The sequence below is a fragment of the Triticum aestivum genome, chromosome 2B (assembly GCF_018294505.1).
Source record: "Triticum aestivum cultivar Chinese Spring chromosome 2B, IWGSC CS RefSeq v2.1, whole genome shotgun sequence".
Taxonomy (NCBI): domain Eukaryota; kingdom Viridiplantae; phylum Streptophyta; class Magnoliopsida; order Poales; family Poaceae; genus Triticum; species Triticum aestivum.
In genome coordinates, this window is record NC_057798.1 from 247135990 (window position 1) to 247159431 (window position 23442).

Below are 23442 nucleotides of genomic sequence, written 5' to 3' on the forward strand. Positions count from 1 at the left end.
ACGAGGTTCAGTAGAAACTTGATCTGAAGTTTCATGATCATTATCATTAGCTTCCTCACTAATTGGTGTAGTTGTCACAAGAACCGGTTCTCGTGATGAACTACTTTCCAATAAGGGAGTAGATACAGTTATCTCATCAAGTTCTACTTTCCTCCCACTCACTTCTTTCGAGAGAAACTCCTTCTCTAGAAAGGATCCATTCTTAGCAACGAATGTCTTGCCTTCGGATCTGTGATAGAAGGTGTACCCAACAGTCTCTTTTGGGTATCCTATGAAGACACATTTCTCCGATTTAGGTTCAAGCTTATCTGGTTGAAGTTTCTTCACATAAGCATCGCAGACCCAAACTTTAAGAAATGACAACTTTGGTTTCTTGCCAAACCACAGTTCATAAGGCGTCGTCTCAACGGATTTTGATGGTGCCCTATTTAACATGAATGCGGCCGTCTCTAAAGCATAACCCCAAAACGATAGCGGTAAATCAGTAAGAGACATCATAGATCGCACCATATCAAGTAAAGTACGATTACGACGTTCGGACACACCATTTCGTTGTGGTGTTCCAGGTGGCATGAGTTGTGAAACTATTCCACATTGTTTCAAGTGTAGGCCAAAGTCGTAACTCAAATATTCACCTCCACGATCAGATCGTAGAAACTTTATTTTCTTGTTACGATGATTTTCCACTTCACTCTGAAATTCTTTGAACTTTTCAAATGTTTCAGACTTGTGTTTCATCAAGTAGATATACCCATATCTGCTCAAATCATCTGTGAAGGTGAGAAAATAACGATACCCGCCGCGAGCTTCGACATTCATTGGACCACAAACATCAGTATGTATGATTTCCAATAAATCAGTTGCTCGCTCCATAGTTTCGGAGAACGGCGTTTTAGTCATCTTGCCCATAAGGCACGGTTCCCAAGTACCAAGTGATTCATAATCAAGTGATTCCAAAAGCCCATCAGTATGGAGTTTCTTCATGCGCTTTACACCGATATGACCCAAACGGCAGTGCCATAAATAAGTTGCACTATTGTTATCAACTCTGCATCTTTTGGTTTCAACACTATGAATATGTGTATCACTACTATCGAGATTCAATAAAAATAGACCACTCTTCAAGGGTGCATGACCATAAAAGATATTACTCATATAAATAGAACAACCATTATTCTCTGATTTAAATGAATAACCGTCTCGCATCAAACAAGATCCAGATATAATGTTCATGCTCAATGCTAGCACCAAATAACAATTATTTAGGTCTAAAACTAATCCCGAAGGTAGATGTAGAGGTAGCGTGCCGACCGCGATCACATCGACTTTGGAACCGTTTCCTACATGCATCGTCACCTCGTCCTTGGCCAGTGCTCGCTTATTCCGTAGTCCCTGTTTCGAGTTGCAAATATTAGCAACAGAACAAGTATCAAATACCCAGGTGCTACTATGAGCTCTAGTTAGGTACACATCAATAACATGTATATCACATATACCTTTGTTTACTTTTCCATCCTTCTTATCCTCCAAATACTTGGGGCAGTTCCGCTTCCAGTGACCATTCTGCTTGCAGTAGAAGCACTCAGTTTCAGGCTTAGGTCTAGACTTGGGTTTCTTCTCTTGAGCAGCAACTTGCTTGCTGTTCTTCTTGAAGTTCCCCTTCTTCTTCCCTTTGCCCTTTTTCTTGAAACTAGTGGTCTTGTTGACCATCAACACTTGATGCTCCTTCTTGATTTCTACCTCCGCAGCTTTTAGCATTGCGAAGAGCTCGGGAATAGTCTTGTTCATCCCTTGCATATTATAGTTCATCACAAAGCTCTTGTAGCTTTGTGGCAGTGATTGGAGAATTCTGTCAATGACACTATCATCCGGAAGATTAACTCCCAGTTGAATCAAGTGATTATTATACCCAGACATTTTGAGTATATGCTCACTGACAGAACTATTCTCGTCCATCTTGCAGCTGTAGAACTTATTGGAGACTTCATATCTCTCAATCCGGGCATTTGCTTGAAATATTAACTTCAACTCCTGGAACATCTCATATGCTCCATGACGTTCAAAACATCGTTGAAGGCCTGGTTCTAAGCTGTAAAGCATGGCACACTAAACTATAGAGTAGTCATCAGCTTTGCTCTGCCAGACGTTCTTAACGTCGCCAGTTACATCAGCAGCAGGCCTGGCACCCAGCGGTGCTTCCAGGACGTAACTTTTCTATGCAGCAATGAGGATTATCCTCAGGTTACGGACCCAGTCCGTGTAATTGCTACCATCATCTTTCAACTTTGCTTTCTCAAGGAACGCATTAAAATTCAACGGAACAACAGCACAAGCCATCTATCTACAAATAATCATAGACAAGCAAAATACTATCAGGTACTAAGTTTATGATAAATTTAAGTTCAATTAACCATATTACTTAAGAACTCCCACTTAGACAGACATCTCTCTAGTCATCTAAGTGATTACGTGATCCAAATCAACTAAACCATGACCGATCATCACGTGAGATGGAGTAGTTTTCAATGGTGAACATCACTATGTTGATCATATCTACTATATGATTCACGCTCGACCTTTCGGTCTCCGTGTTCCGAGGCCATATCTGCATATGCTAGACTCGTCAAGTTTAACCTGAGTGTTCCGCGTGTGCAAAACTGGCTTGCACCCGTTGTAGATGGACGTAGAGCTTATCACACCCGATCATCACGTGGTGTCTGGGCACGACGAACTTTGGCAATGGTGCATACTCAGGGAGAACACTTCTTGATAACTTTAGTGAGAGATCATCTTAAAATGCTACCGTCAATCAAAGCAAGATAAGATGCATAAAGGATAAACATCACATGCAATCAATATAAGTGATATGATGTGGCCATCATCATCTTGTGCTTGTGATCTCCATCTTCGAAGCATCGTCGTGATCACCATCGTCACCGGCGCGACACCTTGATCTCCATCGTAGCATCGTTGTCGTTTACGCCATTTATTGCTTCTACGACTATCGCTACCGCTTAGTGATAAAGTAAAGCAATTACAGGGCGTTTGCATTTCATACAATAAAGCGACAACCATATGGCTCCTGCCAGTTGCCGATAACTTCGGTTACAAAACATGATCATCTCATACAATAAAATATAGCATCACGTCTTGACCATATCACATCACAACATGCCCTGCAAAAACAAGTTAGACGTCCTCTACTTTGTTGTTGCAAGTTTTACGTGGCTGCTACGGGCTAAGCAAGAACCCTTCTTACCTACGCATCAAAACCACAACGATAGTTCGTCAAGTTGGTGCTGTTTTAACCTTCGCAAGGACCGGGCGTAGCCACACTCGATTCAGCTAAAGTGAGAGAGACAGACACCCGCCAGCCACCTTTAAGCACGAGTGCTCGTAATGGTGAAACCAGTCTCGCGTAAGCGTACGCGTAATGTCGGTCCGGGCCGCTTCATCTCACAATACCGCCGAACCAAAGTATGACATGCTGGTAAGCAGTATGACTTGTATCGCCCACAACTCACTTGTGTTCTACTCGTGCATATAACATCAACGCATAAAACCTAGGCTCGGATGCCACTGTTGGGTAACGTAGTAATTTCAAAATTTTCCTACGCACACGCAAGATCATGGTGATGGCATAGCAACGAGAGGGGAGAGTGTTCGTCCACGTACCCTCGTAGACCGTAAGCGGAAGCATTAGCACAACGTGGTTGATGTAGTCGTACGTCTTCACGATCCGACCGATCCAAGCACCGAACGTACGGTGCCTCCGAGTTCAGCACACGTTCAGCTCGATGACGATCTCCGGCCTCCGATCCAACGAAGCTCCGGAGATGAGTTCCGTCAGCACGACGGCGTGGTGATGATGATGATGTTCTACCAGCGCAGGGCTTCGCCTAAACTCCGCGACGATATGACCGAGGTGGAATATGGTGGAGGGGGGCACCGCACACGGCTAAGGAACGATCCATAGAGCAACTTGTGTGTCTATGTGGTGCCCCCCGCCCCCGTATATAAAGGAGCAAGGGGGGAGGCCGGCCGGCCCTTGGGGCGCGCCAAGGAGGGGGGAGTCTGCCTCCTAGTGGGAGTAGGACTCCCCTTTCCTAGTCCAACTAGGAAGGAGGAAGGGGAAGGAAAGAGGGGGAGAGGGAGAGGGAAAGAGGGGCCGCGCCCCCCTCCCCTAGTCCAATTTGGACTCCCCTTGGGAGGGGGCACGCCACCTCCTGGGCTGCTGCCCTCTCTCTCCCCTCAGGCCCACTAAGGCCCAATACTTCCCCGGGGGGTTCCGGTAACCCCTCCGGCACTCCGGTTTTCTCCGAAATCACCCGGAACACTTCCGGTGTCCGAATATAGTCGTCCAATATATCAATCCTTATGTCTCGACCATTTCGAGACTCCTCGTCATGTCCGTGATCACATCCAGGACTCCGAAAACTTCGGTACATCAAAACTTATAAACTCGTAATAAAACTGTCATCGTAACATTAAGCGTGCGGACCCTACGGGTTCGAGAACTATGTAGACATGACCTAGAACCATTCTCGGTCAATACCAATAGCGGGACCTGGATGCCCATATTGGTTCCTACATATTCTACGAAGATCTTTATCGGTCAAACCGCATAATAACATACGTTGTTCCCTTTGTCATCGGTATGTTACTTGCCCGAGATTTGATTGTCGGTATCCAATACCTAGTTCAGTCTCGTTACCGGCAAGTCTCTTTACTCGTTCCATAATACATCATCTTATAACTAACTCATTAGTTACAATGCTTGCAAGGCTTAGGTGATGAGTATTACCGAGAGGGCCCAGAGATACCTCTCCGACAATCGGAGTGACAAAACCTAATCTCGAATTATGCCAACCCAACATGTACCTTTGGAAACACCTGTAGAGCACCTTTATAATCACCCAGTTACGTTGTGAAGTTTGGTAGCACACAAAGTGTTCTTCCGGTAAACGGGAGTTGCACAATCTCATAGTTGCAGGAACTTTGTATAAGTCATGAAGAAAGCAATAGCAATATACTAAACGATCAAGTGCTAGGCTAACGGAATGGGTCATGTCAATCACATCATTCTCCTAATGATGTGATCCCATTAATCAAATGACAACACATGTCTATGGTTAGGAAACATAACCATCTTTGATTAATGAGCTAGTCATGTAGAGGCATACTAGTGACTATATGTTTGTCTATGTATTCACACATGTATCATGTTTCCGGTTAATACAATTTTAGCATGAATAATAAACATTTATCATGATATGAGGAAATAAATAATAACTTTATTATTGCCTCTAGGGCATTTTTCCTTCACAAATAAGAAAGGATTGGCACTATCCTAACTCATTGATCGGAGAGTGTACCGGAAATAAGGACTAGGTAGCACGATCATCCTTAGTGTGATGATTCAATAACCAACACGCTAAGAATGAGGTTATTGTCCTTTAACTTCCAAGCAATAGGGTTGCTAGGAGTATCGATTTCACACATCACGATTCACTTGTCGGCATTCCGGTTGCAACAACTCGGGAGCCGAGAAATGGATAATGAGGGCGAGAAGTATCACTATATCAAGATTTCATAAGAGGTGGTGCAATTCTCATGACAATCCTGACATAAAGAAGGTAATACTTCAAGGTAGAACAGGATCAAAAGCTGGATTAGCATTTTGATCTGCGGAATACAACTGCTTTGACCAAATCCTAGAAATGGATAAGGTACTGGAGTTTGTTTCTCCTAGTCATCCTGAATAGAATGGCTTGATGGACCACAAGAATAATAAGCATCGATAACACGAATGCACAATTACTCCTGACTATCAATTGATAGACGAGGTCAGAATACAACTAAAGAGGGACAACTCATGGAACATATAACTTTCTGAGTTGTGGATGCATAGATTAGTATGTCGAACCAAGTTCAACAGGTTTCTTCCAGATAACCCATGCTGAAGAGGAAGGACTGGCAGATTCACAACTATGAATGGAGGACTCATCAAGAGCATTCTGGTTGCGATCTTCTGGTTCAAAGAACTTCTGACATAATGGTTCATGGTATTGGAAGAATGATATACCACGGACCTCGAAGACTATCGCAAAGGTTATTAATATCCTAAAGGTACGAGCAACACTAACAACATGAAGTAAGTAGGGAAATCTCGGGTTCAGAAACCCAGGAGTAGAATACCAACTAACTAAATGGCATCACGGGATGCTTTCGAGAATAAAGGCCAGAATCATCACACTGGGAACACAAATCATGGCTAGCTTACTAGGTGGTACTCTAAAACACCTAGGGTCATAATACTAGCTCCAACATATATACCGAGGCAATGAATTACCTCAACACACTAGTTGGTGTGGTTTAATCTGGCCAAAGGAACATTGGAACGATAAGAAGGGATTTGCAAATGCATCAGACTATTTGGAAACCTGGGATGACTCGGACAGCATAACGGCTGTAAATGCTCAAAAGAATTTAGACATGCTACAAAAATGGTGGCATAACCACTCGATCATCACAATATCAAGGTTTCGAGATCAAAAATTAACATACGGAAGTAGTAGGAACTTAACTGAGGCTTGAAACCAACAATCCTATAAGTCTACGGATTAGTAACACGTGATCCTGATAGAAAGAAGAGAAAGCCTAGTTCCTTAACCCCGTAGGAAAGATATGATGACTCAGATCAGAAGGGCATAAGATAAAGGAGTAAAAAGAGCCTTACGTTCCATCCCACAATCAATTCCCCTACATATAACTAAAGCATTTCTAGACTCAACTTCGACCAGTTTGGCTTGGTAATCCTACAGGCAGTCAAGCTCTGATACCAAAGCTGTCAGGACCCCGACTCAATGCCACATCGATCTAGCATGTAACACCTCATATCACTTTGCGGCCTCACGCACGGTATTCCCACGGGTGTCGCCTTACCTTTGCCCGGGACCGTTTGCGCCTTTTGGCACACGTATATGATAGTGTCGCTAGCATCCATATGATAAGGAGCCCGGGCTGACATGGCTAGTCGTAAACCCAAAGTGGCACAAACTTACAGGGACAGGCATCCATGACCCAGCATCGAACGTGTCGGTCATCAGCGAGTGAATCCAGGCTGTAGCACTGGGCTAGCAGGACTTCGGTGAACCGGGCTATAGCGGGCTAACAGGACTCTGGTATTCATTGCGTGACATTTCCCCGAAGGGACAGACACAGGAACGAAGAAGGACACATGTCGGCCAGCCTAAGTGTTCCGGAGCAGTAGCAAGCTACCATGGCTCAGTGGAAGCACTAGGAGACATTTCCCGGTAAGAGAGGCTACTAAGGATAAACAACTAGATAGTCAGATCCCACACATACCAAGCATTTCAATAACATACACACAATATGCTCGATATGTGCAAATACAACATGGCATCACAACATGACTCTACAACTCAAGTATTTTATTCAATAGGCTCCGAGGAGCGAGATATTATAATCATGGGTCTCATGACCCAACATTCAGAGCATACAAGTCAAAGCACACGCAGAAGCTTAACATGTCTGAGTACAGACAACTATAAATGAAAAAGGCTGAAAAGCCTGACTATCTACCAGATCCTGCTGAGGGCACAAGATCGTAGCTGAGGTAACAAGCTAAACGTCGAAGTCAACGTGGAACTACTAGCGAGACTGAAGTCTCTCTGCAAAAACATAAAATAGGCAAACGTGAGTACAAATGTACCCAGCAAGACTTACATCAGGACTAACTACATATGCATCAGTATCAACAAAGGGGGGTGGTGGAGTTTGACTGCAGCAAGCCAGCTTTGACTCGGTGGCTAACCTGAACTACGACTGCAATGTAACTCTTTTGAGGTGGCGCACACGAGTCCACATATTCACCATATCAATACACCACTATGGAGCCGCTCCCGTCTACCTACGAGAACGCCATCCATAGCATTCAAGTTATCTATGAACTGTACAGGCAACCCAGAAGTCCTTTACGGCGGACACGGCTATTCGAATAGATCATGTTAACCCAACAGGGGTGTACTGCTTCACACACGCTCTCACCACTTACCGCCGTTTACACGACATGTACTCGGCAACCTTCAAGCGGAAGCCCAACGAGGGTGTCGGCCACGACCTGACTAACCACACAAGTCTCTCGTCCAGGTTTATCGCCTATTCGGGTTCCATCCGCAAGGAGATCCGGCCGGGGTGTCGCTCACGGCCCCAAACGATGTGTGCAGGGTTCCCAAGCCCACCTCGACGGGTGGATCTACGCTTGGTACACCGTGCCACGGTGCCTAGTCTGTCCCAAGCCCACCTGTACCGGGTACCACTTGGTAGACTACTAACACTACCTACAAACACCAGAAACTAGTTGCAACTCCTGGATAGAGATCAGGTTGATTAATAAGTCGAGAGAGTCAATTAAGGATCCCAATGTGTAGTAGTAGCTGTTCATGGATCACAAACATAGAACTCAGTTCTTGAGGACGGCTGCAATGAGACAACCCACCATGTACTCCTACATGGCCTCTCACCGCTACCTTTACCAAATCGTGTTCACACACTTAGCTCACACACAATAGGACATGTTCACACACCTCTGATTCATCCCCGATGAATCAGACCTGACTCAACTCTAAGCAATAGCAGGCATGACAAACAAGCATGAATGAGTAGGCACATCAGGGCTCAAACAACTCCTACTCATGCTAGTGGGTTTCATCTATTTACTGTGGCAATGACAGGTCATGCAGAGGATAAAGGGGTTCAGCTACCGCAGCAAGTAACAGATGAATCGTTGTTGTCCTAATTCAGTAAAAGAGAGCAGGAGCGAGAGAGTAGGATTGTATCGGAATGAACAAGGGGGTTTTGCTTGCCTGGCACTTCTGAAGATAGTATAGTTCTTCATCGGTGTCATCGATCACATCGTCGGTACACGTCTACTGAGAGGGGACAAATACCGGCAAACAAGGAAGAACACAATCAATGCTATGCAACAATATGATGCATGATCATGACATGGAAATATGATGTGGTTTGAGCTAATGCAACTAGCAACAGATTACATGAAGTTGGTTTGAATACAAGATTCAAATTCAAACTCCATATGTGATTAATCAAATGCCATTTAATTGATTTGACCTAAACAGTGAGCAAAAGTTGTTCTAACATGCATGAAAATGGTACAGAAGGATAAATTGGATTTTTGTGATCATTTTTCATATATAAATTATTTAATTTGGAGTTACGGTTGAATTTCTATGAATTTTAGAAGTTAGCACTATTTTCTGGAATTTCCTGAAAAAGAATAAATCCAGAAAATAATTAACTGCGTCAGCACTACGTCACTGTGATGTCAGCAGGTCAACGGGGCGGTCCAAGTCAAACTGACCAGTGGGTCCCGCGTGTCAGTGTCTAGTCTAATTAACAGATTTTGTTAACGCTAAACTAATCCTAAACTTTGGTAATTAGCAGGGGCTGGCCCTACATGTCAATGACCCAGGGGAGGGTCAAACAGGGGTTAAACCCGGGTCAACTCACCGGAGTTGACCCGCGGCTCGTCGCCGGCGAGGCCAGAGACGGCGGAGGCATTCGGGTTTCGTCCCACGGCGACCAAATCGAAGGCCGAGGCCATCTACGGAACGAGGAGACTCGTCCGCATCGAATGGTGCGAGCGGGAGGAGCTAGGGTGGAGCGAGCTCGCCGGAGTCAAGCTCGTGGTGGCGCCGGCGTTCGGGTGTGACGCGAGCGAGAGCTAGGGGGCACGGGAAGGCGAGCTGGGGCGTGCTACGGGTTCGTGGGGAGGCACTCAGTGCAGTGATGTGGTCTACTGCGAGCTTCAGCAGCCGTAGCCACGGCGGCGACATGGCCGGCGGCGAAGAGCTCTCGGGCTTGTTGCGAACGGCGGCTAGAGAGGGAGGTAGGGCACGGGGAGAGGGGGAAACGACGGCGGAGCTCACAGCGGGGTCGGAGAGGGGGTCAGCGAGCTCGGGGAGGCCCTGTGGACGACGAATCGGCGGCGACGATCTCCGGTGCCCGACAGTGAAGACGACGACGATGGCGATGAAGCGGGGCCCTCCGACTTGTTTCCTTCGGCGTGGAGAGGTTCAGCGCGAGGAGGCGGAGCTCGGGCACTAGCTGGCTGGGCATGGTGATGCTGGTGGCCGCGATGGTGACGGTCGGCGGCGACGGGCGTGTTCGGTGGCGGAAAGAACGGAGGAGGGGGAGAGCGTTCGGGGGAGAGAGAGGGAGAGCCGGACGGCTCTGGGGGTCGCGTGGCGTCGTCCAGACGCGTCAAGGAGGAGCCAGGCAGACAGGGAGGGAGGAGGTGGCTGCGCCGTGTAGCTGCGCGTCGGGCACGCGCCCTCGCCTACTGGCGCGAGGAGGAAGGCGACAGGAGAGCGCCTGGTGGGCTGGGCCGCTGCTGGGCTGCACAGTGTTGGGCTGCGGGTGGGCTGCCAGGTAAGCTCAGGTAAGTTTCTGCTCTATTTTACTTTTCTTCTGTTTTCTATTTTTCTGTTGTTTGTTTTGATTTGATCTAAATACCAAATCAATTTTAAACTTCATGAAAATAATTGTGTAAGCTAAGTGGTCTTGTCCAAAGCCACACAACAATTTTCAGAATTATTGAACATATATTTATTATATAACAAATATAGATCCAATTCAAATATTTATTGGATTAATTCAAAGGCCCAAAATAATTGTTTCTGAGATTCTAAAATATTGGTTTGAATTTTATCCCTTGCCAATATTTCCAGAGATTCACAGGAACATTTTCTTGGACTTATTTGAAGCAATTTTTATCTTGGTCATTTTCAGAAATGATTTCTGAGGCTTTCACATGTCCCCAATTCAAAATTTATTGAAATTTAAACATGATGCACACATGACCAGCTAGTCTAGGTCATACCAGAACTAGGGATGTGACACATATCACAACCCTCCTCCTTTACCCGGGTTTGGAACTGGCTATGTTGAGACAACATAGGCGGAGTTAATAAAAGGGCAGCCTGGTGCATGTAGCTCCGGCTTGCGTAGGGTCCAGGGAAGGGTCTGACCACCTTGGATCTATTGTACCCAGCCTTTCCCTACATTTCTGTAAGAGGTTGTTTCCAGGACTTGAACCCGTGACCTCATGTTCACAAGGCAACAACTTTACCACTGCGCCAAGGCTCCCCTTCTTAAGGCCCGTTGATATTTTATTAAATATAAAATAGTTCTAAATACTTTTAGACCATTTTATATATAATTTAACATCTCTAGAAAAAGTTTCCACATATATATATATAGAGAGAGAGAGAGTAACACTATTCTAATCCCAGGATTGGAATAGTTATTTTGATCACGTTCGGGCCTATATAGGAGCTGCGGAGGTGTTCCCGAACTTCTCTGCACGCGGAGAAAAAGCCCACGACCATCCACCCCCCACCTCCCCACGCCTCTCACTCTCCCCTGATCCCCATCTTCGTCACCGTCAACTGCCCCAGGGCACCGCCGCCTCCATCTGCCCCAGGGCCCCGCCGCTGCTACCTGCCCCAGCGCCCCGCCGCCCACCCCTGACCCGATGCACCTCCGTTGCCACCCACCCTGTCCCCGCCGCGCTTCCATCCGCCGTCCCCTGATCCCCGTCCGTGACGGCGCCTCCCTCCACTCGATCCACGGCTGTGTCGGCGGCCTCTCCAATTGGAACTACGACTGCGGCAGCGGCTCCGTCCCCCTGGATCCATGACGGCTCCATCCCTTGGATCCACGGCGGCGGCGGCCTCCCGTCCCCTGGGTACACATCAGAGGCAACCACCTCTGCTTCCAAACGCAGTGACGCCCTCCCTCCCACACGCTGCTGGCAAAGTACCGGCCGTCATCCTCACGCGCGCCAGCGTCCAGCCATCATTGTTGCCGTCCCAGCTGCAGAGCGCCCACATCCCACTCTTCCCCTACTCGACGGGCCAAGCCATCACCTGCCGGGTCAGGAGCCCTTGCTGCTGCTTCTCACCTTCCAGCGACAGGTACCGCACCAGGCCATGTAGGCTACTGAAGGTGCAACAACATCTGCATTCCTTCTCGCGGCTATTTTCTCTGACTTTTTGCTACTACGAACACCCACAGAGGAAGAGAAGTAACTCTGAATCTGAAGTTCTACCTGAAACTGAACTTCTACCTCTTCGCTACATCGGAGTCCATCGCTTGCACTACTTGCTTCTAGCATCTTGTCCATGGAGTCAAAGCGCTGCCTGGAGTGCCATCTTGGTTTTGGATGGGGCTCCGTCGCGACCCAGCTTCTCCCTGTACTCTGCATCTTGTTCACCACCGCAGCTGCCCTGCGTCCTCACAACTTCTGCGGCCAGTCCACCAACGCGCTGCCAGTGCGCCCTGAGCAAAGCATGGGGTTTGTGCTAATGCGTCTATTCGTGCATGGGTGTGTGCGTGCGTGCTAGCATTTGTGTGTGCGCTGGGTTTGTTGCTTGCATGCTATGATGTATATGTATAGATTTTGTCTGAAGTTCATGTTGTGAACCCAACTAAGTTTGAACAAAAAAGATCAGATCATTGCTGCTTCGAATTTGCTCCTGTACCAGAATATCGCTTCCATGTTGTTATACTATGTACACTTATGTATTGTTTCTAAATGGCTTTTTGTCTGAAGTTCAGTAGTACCTTTGGGTGCAAAAAAGTTGATTCGGTTTCATGGGTCCTTTAAAAAAGAATGGGAAAGGAAAGTTTCCTTCTCCAAAATTCATCACCGCTCTGAAGTGTTAATTCTTCTTGTGTGCTTCTACTGAGGCTTGTGTTTCATGGATAGAGATAGAGACATCAAGGAAATTGTTCATGTTTCCTTTCTGTCTATGTACTTCAGAGACATTTTGTGAGAGAAAAAAGGTGAGTGACGTACTCTTTTGAGAGATACAAAGTGCTTTGGGCTCCAATCTTTTTCTACACAAAATTATACGTTTGTGTCTCACCAATGTAGCCGGCAACAGATGCTTTGTACAAAACAACTTTGGTTTCATGTGAGAAGTTCGACTATAAAATAAACACACGTTCACATAGAGTAAAATTAGTGCAAATAAAAAATTTAGTGAGCCATGTATTGTTGATATTTTTTTAAAACAAAAATTAAAATAACAGAGATGTTTGATGTTGTAACAATATATTTTTCTAAATTCTTAAAAAAACAAGAAGGTCAAAATGAAATAACGGAGTCGTTCAACTTTTTTAATAGGAAAACAAAATTTCCTCATTTCTAAAAAACAAGAAGTTCAACTTCTAATATTAGAGTGCTTCAAACTTTCATAAAAAATATTTAAGAAATAAAACCAGGAAGTCCATATTAAAAAGGTGGAGAAGTTCGATGATTATAGAAAACTCAGTTTTCCTCGTAATTAAAGAATGGAAACAAAAAGTTCAAAAATAAAAAACAAGAAGTTCAACTTTTAAAAATATAACGCTTCAAAATTTCATAAAAAGGATTAAGAAATAAACCACGAAGTCCATATTAAAAAGATGGAGAAGTTCGATGATTATAGAAAACTCATATTTTTCTCGTAATTAAAGAATGGAAACAAGAAGTTCAAAAATAAAAAACTAGAAGTTCAACTTTTAAAAATATAACGCTTCAAAATTTCATAAAAAAGGATTAAGAAATAAACCAGGAAGTCCATATTAAAAAGATGGAGAAGTTCGGTGATTATAGAAAACTCAGATTCTCCTCGTTATTAAAGAATGGAAACAAGAAGTTCAACTTAAAAAAATAGAGCGCTTCAAAATTTCATAAAAAAGATTAAGAAATAAAACCAGGAAGTCCAAATTAAAAAGATGGAGAAGTTCGATGATTATAGAAAACTCAGATTTTCCTCGTTATTAAAGAATGGAAACAAGAAGTTCAAAAATTAAATAACAAGAAGTTCAACTTTTAAAAATAGAGCGCTTCGAAATTTCATAAAAAGATTAAGAAATTTGGATTAATATTCATAAAAAACTCAGATATTTTCACGTACACGAGAGAAGTTCAGCTTGATAACTGTCAGAAGTACACGTACTACACGCTGTGCATTTTGTATTAAAAAGAATTAAAAAAAGCAAAGACTAAAAGTTTGTTGATATAAGTTCAAGTCCTCCGTCGGAGAAAGTTAAAGAAATTATTGTGAGAGACGTTTGTACAAAAGGAATATTATTTGTGTAATACTGACGAATTGATGAGAAAATTACAAACAAAAATACGTCACAGAAGTTCAAAGTGAAAACAGCGGGAAGTTCAACTACTACGCTAAATGAATTTCAGATGAAAAACTTTCAAAATCGTCGCGAGTATGAAAAAATGATCAACACGGGAAAGTTGCGTGTTTACAGCAGCTTTCCATTGGTATATCACCCGCTCAATTCCCGTGAGTGGGATGGAGAGCTATGAGCAGTGGATGAAGATCTACGAGCAAAAAAATCACGTGAAAAACAGAGTGAAGTTCAGGTACACGCACCGAGAAGTTCAGGTTCTTCACGCGGTGCATTTCCGAAGAATCTGTTTCTCGGTAGAGGCGGAACGAATGATCCCGCTGTTTTTGGAATTACTTGAAAACGGCTAGGAATCATAGAAAACCATCAACATGAAAAAGTTTCGCATTTTCTGTAGCTTTTCAACGGTATATTATTTGTCCAATTTTGATAAAGTTTGTAGAAATTACGACGAAAATACGTTTTTCGCCATTTTCAAAACTGACTTAAATCCATAAAGAATTGGGAGAAATAATACATACCAAAAAGTTTCACATTTGTTCAAGCTTTCCAACGCCATATCATTTGCTGCATTCGGAAGCGCGGTTAAAACATTATCTTGAAAATACGAACTCGGTAGGACTTGGACCATTTTCTAAATTACTCTTAAACCATTCAAAATTACAAAAAAAAACTTTCAAGATGAAAAAGTAGCGCATTTTCATAAGCTTTCCAACGCCATATCATATGCCTCCATTGGATTAGCCATTTAGAAATGACATCGAAAAAACGAACTCAGCTGTTCGGTTTACGAAATTTTACGTTTTTTCAAATTACTCTTTAACCATAGGGAATTGGAAAAAACTTTCAAAATGTGGAAGGAGCGGTTTTGCAGCAGCTTTCCAACGCCATATTATATGCCTCATTCTGATAAATGGTTTAGAAATGCGATCGAAAATACGATTCACGTTTTTTGTGCGAAGAAAAAATGGTTTTCAAAACTGCTCTTAAACCGCTTATGTTTTGACAAAAATTTAAATTGGGTCATGATATTGGTGTTCATAGCTTTTCAACGATATATTGCAAGCCTCGTTTGGGCAATGTTGTCGGAAGTTCAACCGAGTTCACAGGGAAGTTCAACGTACTACTTGCGGGGCAGGTCAGGTTGTGATCAGAATATTATTCTGATCCCATGATCAGAATAGTGTTTATATATATATATATAATAATATATCTATATATATATACCAGTAATATGCGGTATTACCTGATATTCACCGAAACCCTTCCGATGACCCCAAAACGCTTCCGGATCCTCTCGAAACTATTCCAAATATTAATGAAACAATTCCAAAAATATATCCTCATCACTCCCGTCCTACTAACACTTGGCATATCGTGATTTCCTTAAGCTTCTAACCTCGTAGGTTCAGTAACTCATAGACATGAACGAAACCCCTTTGTTCAATGACCGATAGCGGAATCGTGGACGTCCATATCGGTTCGTACGAGCACACGGATGATATTCGTGTGAAACTTTGGTTATTATGTGATGTTCCCTCTGCTTAGAGATAATTTACAAAACCCGAGATGCATCGGTATACTCCTGGGTTATCACATGCTCACTATACCAAAATCCTCGTTACCAGTTTTGTTATTCTTTCTCGTTGTCGTGTTCCGGCACCCCCATGATGTAGTCACCTATGTCTGGCCAGACAATGATGGAGGTTGTCACACCAACAGGACCCTAAGAATATCTCTCCATCGTAGGAGGAGCAAATCCCACTCTCGAGCTATCTATCCCTTGTCAAACTTTCCGATGAGCCTGTAAGTTGTCGTTATGATCACCGTGTTACAAGTGACGTTTGAGCAACCCCAAAGTCCACTATACGGTAAGAAGTGACTACAATACTCTCATGGTCTAAGGAGCAAAACCACATGTTAACACTCTTTGTTATTACAATTGATTACAAGCATTATCTCAATTCATAACAAACAAGTTTGGGTCGATTCAATATGATTGTTCTTCCAACTTCATAACCTCAATGTTGTTTTAGGACTATCGTTACACTTACTGATATCCTAAGGTCCGAAAAACATGATCACCAACAACATTTGAGCTACTCTTAGCCGTGAGACTAGGAACCTTTATTTTATCCGTTTATCATTTCACACGTGCATACGAGTTTCCCACTGAATCGCATATTCCAGGATCATAACAGTTATATTATGAAACATAATCTCTTAATTATGAACATGAAAAATATAATAATACAATATTATTGTCTCTAGGGCATATTTTCAACAGTTAATAGCTAGCTCCTCTTTTCTGGCTCAAGGAGGAAGGCTTCAACTTCTTAATATTGCTCTTTCATCCGTGCTCATTTTCCTAATGTGTATAATCAAGGTTCCGCCAGGGATAATTAGGCAGTTGCAAAGAATCCAAAGACAATTCTTATGGAGGGAAAACAGGCAGGAGCCAACCCCTTCTTTGGCTGCCTGGGATCTCATCTGTAGGCCAAAAAACAAAGGTGGCTTAGGCATCTTAAACTTGGAAGTTCAGAATGATGGCCTCCTCCTAAAGCAAGCTAGTAAACTCTTTAACAAGAGTAAGGTGACATGGGTGGAGCTAATTTGGAACTCTTATTATGATGAAAGGATACCTCGGTCTACTCAATTATGTGGTTCATATTGGTGGAGGGATATCCTAGAGTTAGTTAATACATTTAGGAAAATCACCTGGATACAAGTCAATAAAGGTGATATTGTTCTTTTCTGGAATGGCCAATGGAAGCATGGTAACTCTGTCACACCTTTGCAACTTTGTTTCAAGAGAATTTTCTCTTATGCAAAGGACCAACTTATCACTGTCAAGGAGGTGATTAATTGTGATAATTTGCTATCAGTGTTCCATTTGCCTATGTCTAATATGGTCTTTTTCAGGAGTTGTAGCAGATTAAATCAATTTTCTCTTCTATCCACCTTCAGAATATGGATGATGTTTGGTTTTGGAGAGGCGGTGATAAAACATACATGACCAAAAGGTATTATGATCTTATATACTCTCCTATTCAGCCAAATCCTTTATTATCCTGGGTATGGAAAAGTTGTTGCACAATGAAAATCAAAGTTTTTGCATGGACGATGATTATGGACAGAGTTAATACCACAGATATGCTTCAGAGGAGGCACTGGAATACTTTAGATGGGCCTAAGCGTGTACTTTATCATGCACACTCTAAGGAGGACAGGGAACATTTATTCTTCACATGCAATTTTAGAGTGAGGATTTGGAATTTTCTCCAAATACAGTGGTCTATTGGACATGACATGTGTGAAATAGCCTTTCAGGCTAGGAGGGATTTTCGTCTGCCTTTCTTTGCTGAAGTAGTTTTCACCGCATGCTGGAATATCTGGACAGTGAGGAATGATAAAGTTTTCAGGAATGACAAACCTTCTTTTGCTAAATGAGGATCTGGTTTTGTTAGGGACATGTCACTGCTTGCTTACTGAATTAAAGCTAGATTCAAGGATGACTTAATTAGATGGGTAACTCACTTACCTCCTTGATTTCTTCTTTACTTTTAGATTAGGGTTCTCTTTCATCTTTTGGGGGTTATTTACCCTTGTAATTATTTTTTGTTTGGGGTGTTAGCCCTTGTAATCTTCTTCATCTTCTTTCTCTATTTCTTTCTCCTTGTACCCAACAAGGTTGTGGGGCTTTGCCCTGCAATTCAATTGTCAAAGAAAAATAGTTCGGCGGATGGCATTTTAAATGCATATTTGTATAATGACCTTTAACATGGAATTGTTGATGGTATTATTTCAAAAGCTTGTACCCAAACTAAGCAAGAACTTGAGGAGGTTTCGCTCGAGTTTGTATTAAGCAGCTCAAACAGACAATGGTCGAGATATACGTATCGGGCTAAGCATAAAAAATGGTCGTTGGAGTGTTAACATTGTCCTTAGAACAAAATTGGTGCAAGTTATTTTTTAACACGATCGCTTTGCCCAAAAAAAAGGAGCATGTGTTCACACCAAATTTTTGACATCGCAAAAAGGGTAACTCAGAGCTTTAAATAAAAAGTCCTCAACATCAAAGTTCTTCGTATTGTCGAAATAGACAACTATGTTTTTTGAGTCATCCCCATTAGTGGTCGTATACAACTTCCGATGCCAAAGCAGTGTGTTGCACAGGAGAGTCTAAAGATGGTCGGACTGTCCGGCCAAATTCAGGTGGGGATGTCCAGCTCAATCGGACAAACAGTCGGGGCCTTCGTCGAGCTTGTGACGGAGACATCACGTAACACACTCGAACCATCCTGAAAAGTCTGAGTATTGTCCTACCTAAGTTTTCGTGCTTTTTCAGTTGCAGTAGTTATAAAACAAGCAATTACATTTTACGGGACCATGGCAAATTTATTTTATGCATCATGGTAAAATTAGTGTATGGACCATGGCAATAAAAAAGTCGGACAAAAAAATTTAACTTTTAATTTTAACCATTGAGGATTTTATCCTTTTCTTTTCTTTGGAACATGTTTTTTTTTGTTGGAACAAACCATGTGAAATTCCTTTTTTTCCTAGCTTGCCCATTTTTCTTTAGTTTGTATTGTATTTGATCTCCACAAAAAAAAAGATTTTAGTATGTATTGCTTGTCATTTTGTAATTTTTGTGCTATGATATTTTTTAGGTATGCCAAATTTTTTTTTCAAACATACATCAAATAAGCTGGTTGTTTTTCCCCAAAAAAATCTTATTGTTTTTCCGGTTGGAACTTTTTTTTTTGGAACAAGCAGTGATGCCTTGGGGGAGGAGGCCTGTTAAGAAATACATGTTGGGCCATTTTGGTTCGTTCTGGCGAGTTCCTCCAGCGAACGTTTCTTTTTCGGGGAGTGGGGGTATGCACGTGATGAAGTTTGCAGCCGGTATCCACGAAATTTCTTCCTTTTCTTTTTTTGGGGGTTCCTCCTTTATTATCTTTCTCCCTTCTTCTTCTCTCGTTTTTCGTTGTTCTTCATGTTCGACGACAATAAACCTTGAGGCTCTTGGGCAATCAGGTCTAACTAAAGCAACTCATAGCCACTGTGCTCTCCGATGGGATCTCCCGGGCGTGTGGAGTTTTGGTTCTTCAAAATAGAATGCGTTCACATTTTTTGCATATCTCACGAACGGCAACAGGATATTTGTCCCCCCCACCCCACCCCCCCTCGCCATCACGCAACACAAAAAACAGCCCTAGGGATTTATTTATGAAAGCGAAGATAGCAGTGGGGATAGAGGAGAGGAGAGGAGACAGGAAATAGAAAACAAAACCCAGACCTCTTTCCATCATCCTGTCAATTCCATACGCGTCGTAGCTGTTTCCCGTTGGCTGGACGGAGGCCTGTGTCTGTCCATTGAATTTCTTCCCTCTTCTTTTTTGGTAGTAAAGGGACGGGGTACTAGATTGATAGATAGATACTCTCATTACGACTTGCACACCACACCACCTAGGCATGGAAGAAACTAACTACTACTATACTACCACCTCTGTTTCTGATTTATAAACTATCAAAACAGCTTATACTCCCTCCCGTACCAAAATATAAGATGTTTTTGCACTTCAGGTACAGAGGGAGTATTGAAGAACACTAGTTAATTAAAATTCTTATATCATACTCTAAATACCGGACCTATGATCTTGGCATAGTTGAATAATAATCGTAGTAGCATGTGTTGTACTATTATTGTATTATGTCCTCAGCTAATCACCATACCTAAGCAGGAGAAGCATGAGCAGGAGAAGCATTCAACCACCAGCCAGGCAGCCAACACAAGAAGGTCACATGCAGGGATGGGAAGGAGCAACCATATGTGCTGTGGCCAGCTCACTCCCCTGCTGAGCTGGCAGACGGCCACTCCACATGCATGGCACCACCAGCTCAGCCAAGGAAGGAATTCCCCGAGGAAGGAAGAATCCCACACAAAATGCCAGCCAGCCAGCCCCCAATTGGCTCCCCAGCCAGCCTTTTTTTTACCTTGTTCTTTTCTTGCTTGTAACACAGCACTGACAAACTTAATACTCAACCACTATCACACAGGAGCATTGCATGCATGGACTAGAGAGAGAGAAGAAAGAGGAGGGAAAACAGAACAAAAAAGAAGCGCAAAAGGTACCCACATCTCCATTAAGTACACACATTCTTTCTTCCAACCTCTGCGGGCATTATCAGTTGTTGCAGCACTTCTCACTCATCACCACAGGTTCTGTCTGATCTTACACAAGGGGAAAACTGGTGAACTTGTCTCGGTCTTCTTGTCTTCCTCTCTCCTCCTCCTCTCCTCACACGCTCATTCTCACCTCTGGTCCAGGTGCTCTTCTCCTCCTTCTGCCTCTATCCTCTCCCTCAGCCCAGGAACACCTGCAGCTTCACAGCAAAAAGCAACAGCTTGTTCAGACACATCTTTTTTACTGTTATTCCAGCTGTAGCCTGGAGTAATTTAAAGCGGTGCATACTACAACTGTGCGCAGGTAAACTACTACTGCCACTGCTGGCTCGCGAAATGGCAACAAAAAGGACTCAAAAGGAGTTCATTACTACTTTCCTTCTTTTGGGGTACGGTACTCCGACTATTTAAAGCTTCACATCAATCATGTGAAGTTTAGCCATTGGGGGAAACCAAAGTGAGCTCTTGACGCCCACCCTTGGTTCCCTCTACTTCTAGAACTTCCCTGGCTTAAGCTATGGACACGCTGTGTTCTTGCGAGGTGTGTTGTGGCATCAGCCTTTCTCCATCAGTCCGGTACAAATAGCAGCAGCAGGAAAGAAAAGAAGGCACGAGCCGCAGGCCAGAGAAGGACAGGCGATGAGATGAGACACACATTCTAACATGGAAACATAACCATCTTGCAAATGAGAAAAGCAACGAACCCAGCCCGGTAGCAAACCAGAAACGGATCAAGGAGAGAGAAAATTTTTGGCGTGTGGTTGATTCCTCAAGAGGATGGATACACGGACTGGAGCCTTGTGCTAGGCAAAAAAAAAAAACTTTGCTAATAAGACCAGGAGTGCAAGCATCTAATGCTTGCTGCTCTTCTTCTTGCCACTTGCAGCACTGCAACTTGCCTGATCCTAATGCACCATCACAAAATTAGGTTCGGATTAACCCAATGGTTCCAGATTATTTAATGTGTTTGCCCTAATTGATCTAGGGTTTACTCAATGGCGAGTACTAGTAAGAGTGACCAATAGCAAAATCACGAGAGCTTGTGCCTGAATCTACCGACACCCAACCATGGCTAACTTAATGAGCTCCAATTCCCACAATTATATATACTACTAATAATAATTCACTCAACCAATTGGGACACAAGAGGAGATTAAATTTGGTAAGTCAGGATTAATGGAACTCTGATTTATAAATGTGCCTGAAGGACTTCGAATTCCAGAGCTGAAATCATGGCTTTGATTTCAAACACCAGAGCAAGTTTCCTGCGGATTTATTGTGCCCAAATTCAGCTACTCCATAACTGAAGCCATTAATCACCCACCCCTCCAGGAATTACTCCTCAACAAGCTTCCAACCCAAAGAAACATTAAAATTCCAACTTTCCAGCTCCGTCTCACCGAATCAATTAGTAGAGAACAGCCTACTTGCCAACCTGTAACGCGTTCCACTGACCCAGAACGATTGCACAATCGAAACGGAAGAAATTCCGGATACGAACAATTTTTCGCTCAAGAATCCCCCGTTTTCTTCTTCCAATCGACTAGGGGAATCCAATGTTTGCGGCCACCAAGATCACGACGCGGGATCGAATCAGCAAACTGGGGGCACACTGCTGAGCTCAGATGAGAGATTGGGCATGGTAAATTCGTACCAAAACCTCCGTCGGAACGAAATCTTGACGCGGAGCTGCTCTGATTGGACGTCGAAATAAACGCCCAGCGAGAAGGGGAACTTCCTACCGACTAGCAACTTTAGAGACGGAACAAATCTGAGACATCTCAGAGATGAAAATCTCACCTGGACTATCCCTCCACCTGGCGGCTTCGACGGCGCCCATACTGGTGCTGGCAGACGGCTTGCAGTCCGGCGGCTCCTCGAAGAGCGACCTTGAGAGCCTCTTGTGCGCGTAGCCGATGTCGAACAGGATGACGCCGGAGCCAGGGTCGGAGACGAGGATGCCCTTCACCGGGAGCCACATGAAGAGCTCCTCCTGAGCCAGCCCCTCACAGCCGCGGAGCGCGCCGAAGCTGAGATTCCCTCGCACCACGGTGTCGAAGAAAGCCAGGTCGCCGTTGTCGTACGTCGCGTAGCACGGCGCCGATAGCCGCGCCTCGAGCAGGCCGTTTCCCTCGTCCAGGGTGTACGACTCCACGCTGCGCGGGAGCAGCCCGCCGGGGAGGCCGTGCGAGCGCAGTAGCTTGTGTATCGAGTCGGCGGCGGGCGCCGCGCGGGCGAGCGCGAGGGGCGGCGCGGCGGCCAGCAGGAAGAGGCACAGGCAGGCTAGGAGGGCAAGCCGGCAGGAAGGGCGAGGCCGTAGCTCCGCCATGGGAGCGGCGGCCGCGGCAGCTAGGTGGTGGTGGTGGTGGGAACGGGGATGCGGGTGGGGGCGAGGCGAATGGGAGGACGGACGAGGGGAGGTTTTAAGGGAGCTAGGGGGGATTTCAAAGTGTGGGACAAACGTGTGAAAACATAACAGACTGGGGTAGAAAATTGGGGTGAAATAGCTTTGTTTGGAAGATTTCTGTTGAACCTTGTTGCATAGCGGTTAGAATGACATTTCTGCCCTTCGCAGATATGGAAACAAGTTAGTTAGGGGCTTCTACTTTCATTTTTGCTGGTCACAGGTTTCCCTTACAACACAACAGCGATGATGCAGAGGCCGGGGAATCCCTTTTTCGAAAAAAAAAACCAACAACGGTGATGAAAATTCAAAAATTCAAAAATTAATAGTCCGCCCGACCGTTGCTTGATTTGTCGGTTTCGAGCGTCACGAACTCACGATACGATGAATTACGTGCTTTTTGGTCAACCTGGGGGTATCAAAAGGATTGTCGTGTTTTGCCCTTGCGTCGTTTTCCTCATGCATCTTGTCCGGATTGGTTTCACTGGAGGACATATTTCCCCACCGCTAACCAAATAGAAGTTAAACACTTTTGTGGTTATTTGATTCCATGTTACCATGTCAATAACCATGAAATCAAAGCTAATGGTTCACGAACCACACTAGT

The 23442-nt window shown here is 44.1% G+C and overlaps 1 protein-coding gene across 2 annotated transcripts; it reads right to left on the reverse strand.

The window, feature by feature from the left end:
• Positions 1–20271: 20271 nt before the first annotated feature.
• Positions 20272–22877, reverse strand: LOC123044596 (uncharacterized). 2 transcript variants are annotated; one of them, XM_044467383.1, is made up of 2 exons: positions 22232–22877; positions 20272–20631 (listed from the first exon to the last, which is right to left on the reverse strand). In XM_044467383.1, the coding sequence occupies exons 1-2, from the start codon at positions 22758–22760 to the stop codon at positions 20561–20563; spliced, it is 600 nt and encodes a 199-aa protein (XP_044323318.1). In that variant the 5' UTR covers positions 22761–22877; the 3' UTR covers positions 20272–20560. The 2 variants fall into 2 exon arrangements, with proteins under 2 accessions (XP_044323318.1, XP_044323319.1); XM_044467384.1 differs by having other exon boundaries at positions 20272–20625; positions 22232–22865.
• Positions 22878–23442: the final 565 nt, after the last annotated feature.

Excerpts from the sequence above, each read along its gene's own strand:
- LOC123044596 (XM_044467383.1), bottom strand. The coding sequence starts at position 22,760 with ATGGCGGAGCTACGGCCTCGCCCTTCCTGCCGGCTTGCCCTCCTAGCC. Across the intron at positions 20,632-22,231 it reads CAGGTGGAGGGATAGTCCAG|CTGCAGGTGTTCCTGGGCTG; the intron begins GTGAGATTTTCA and ends TTTGCTGTGAAG.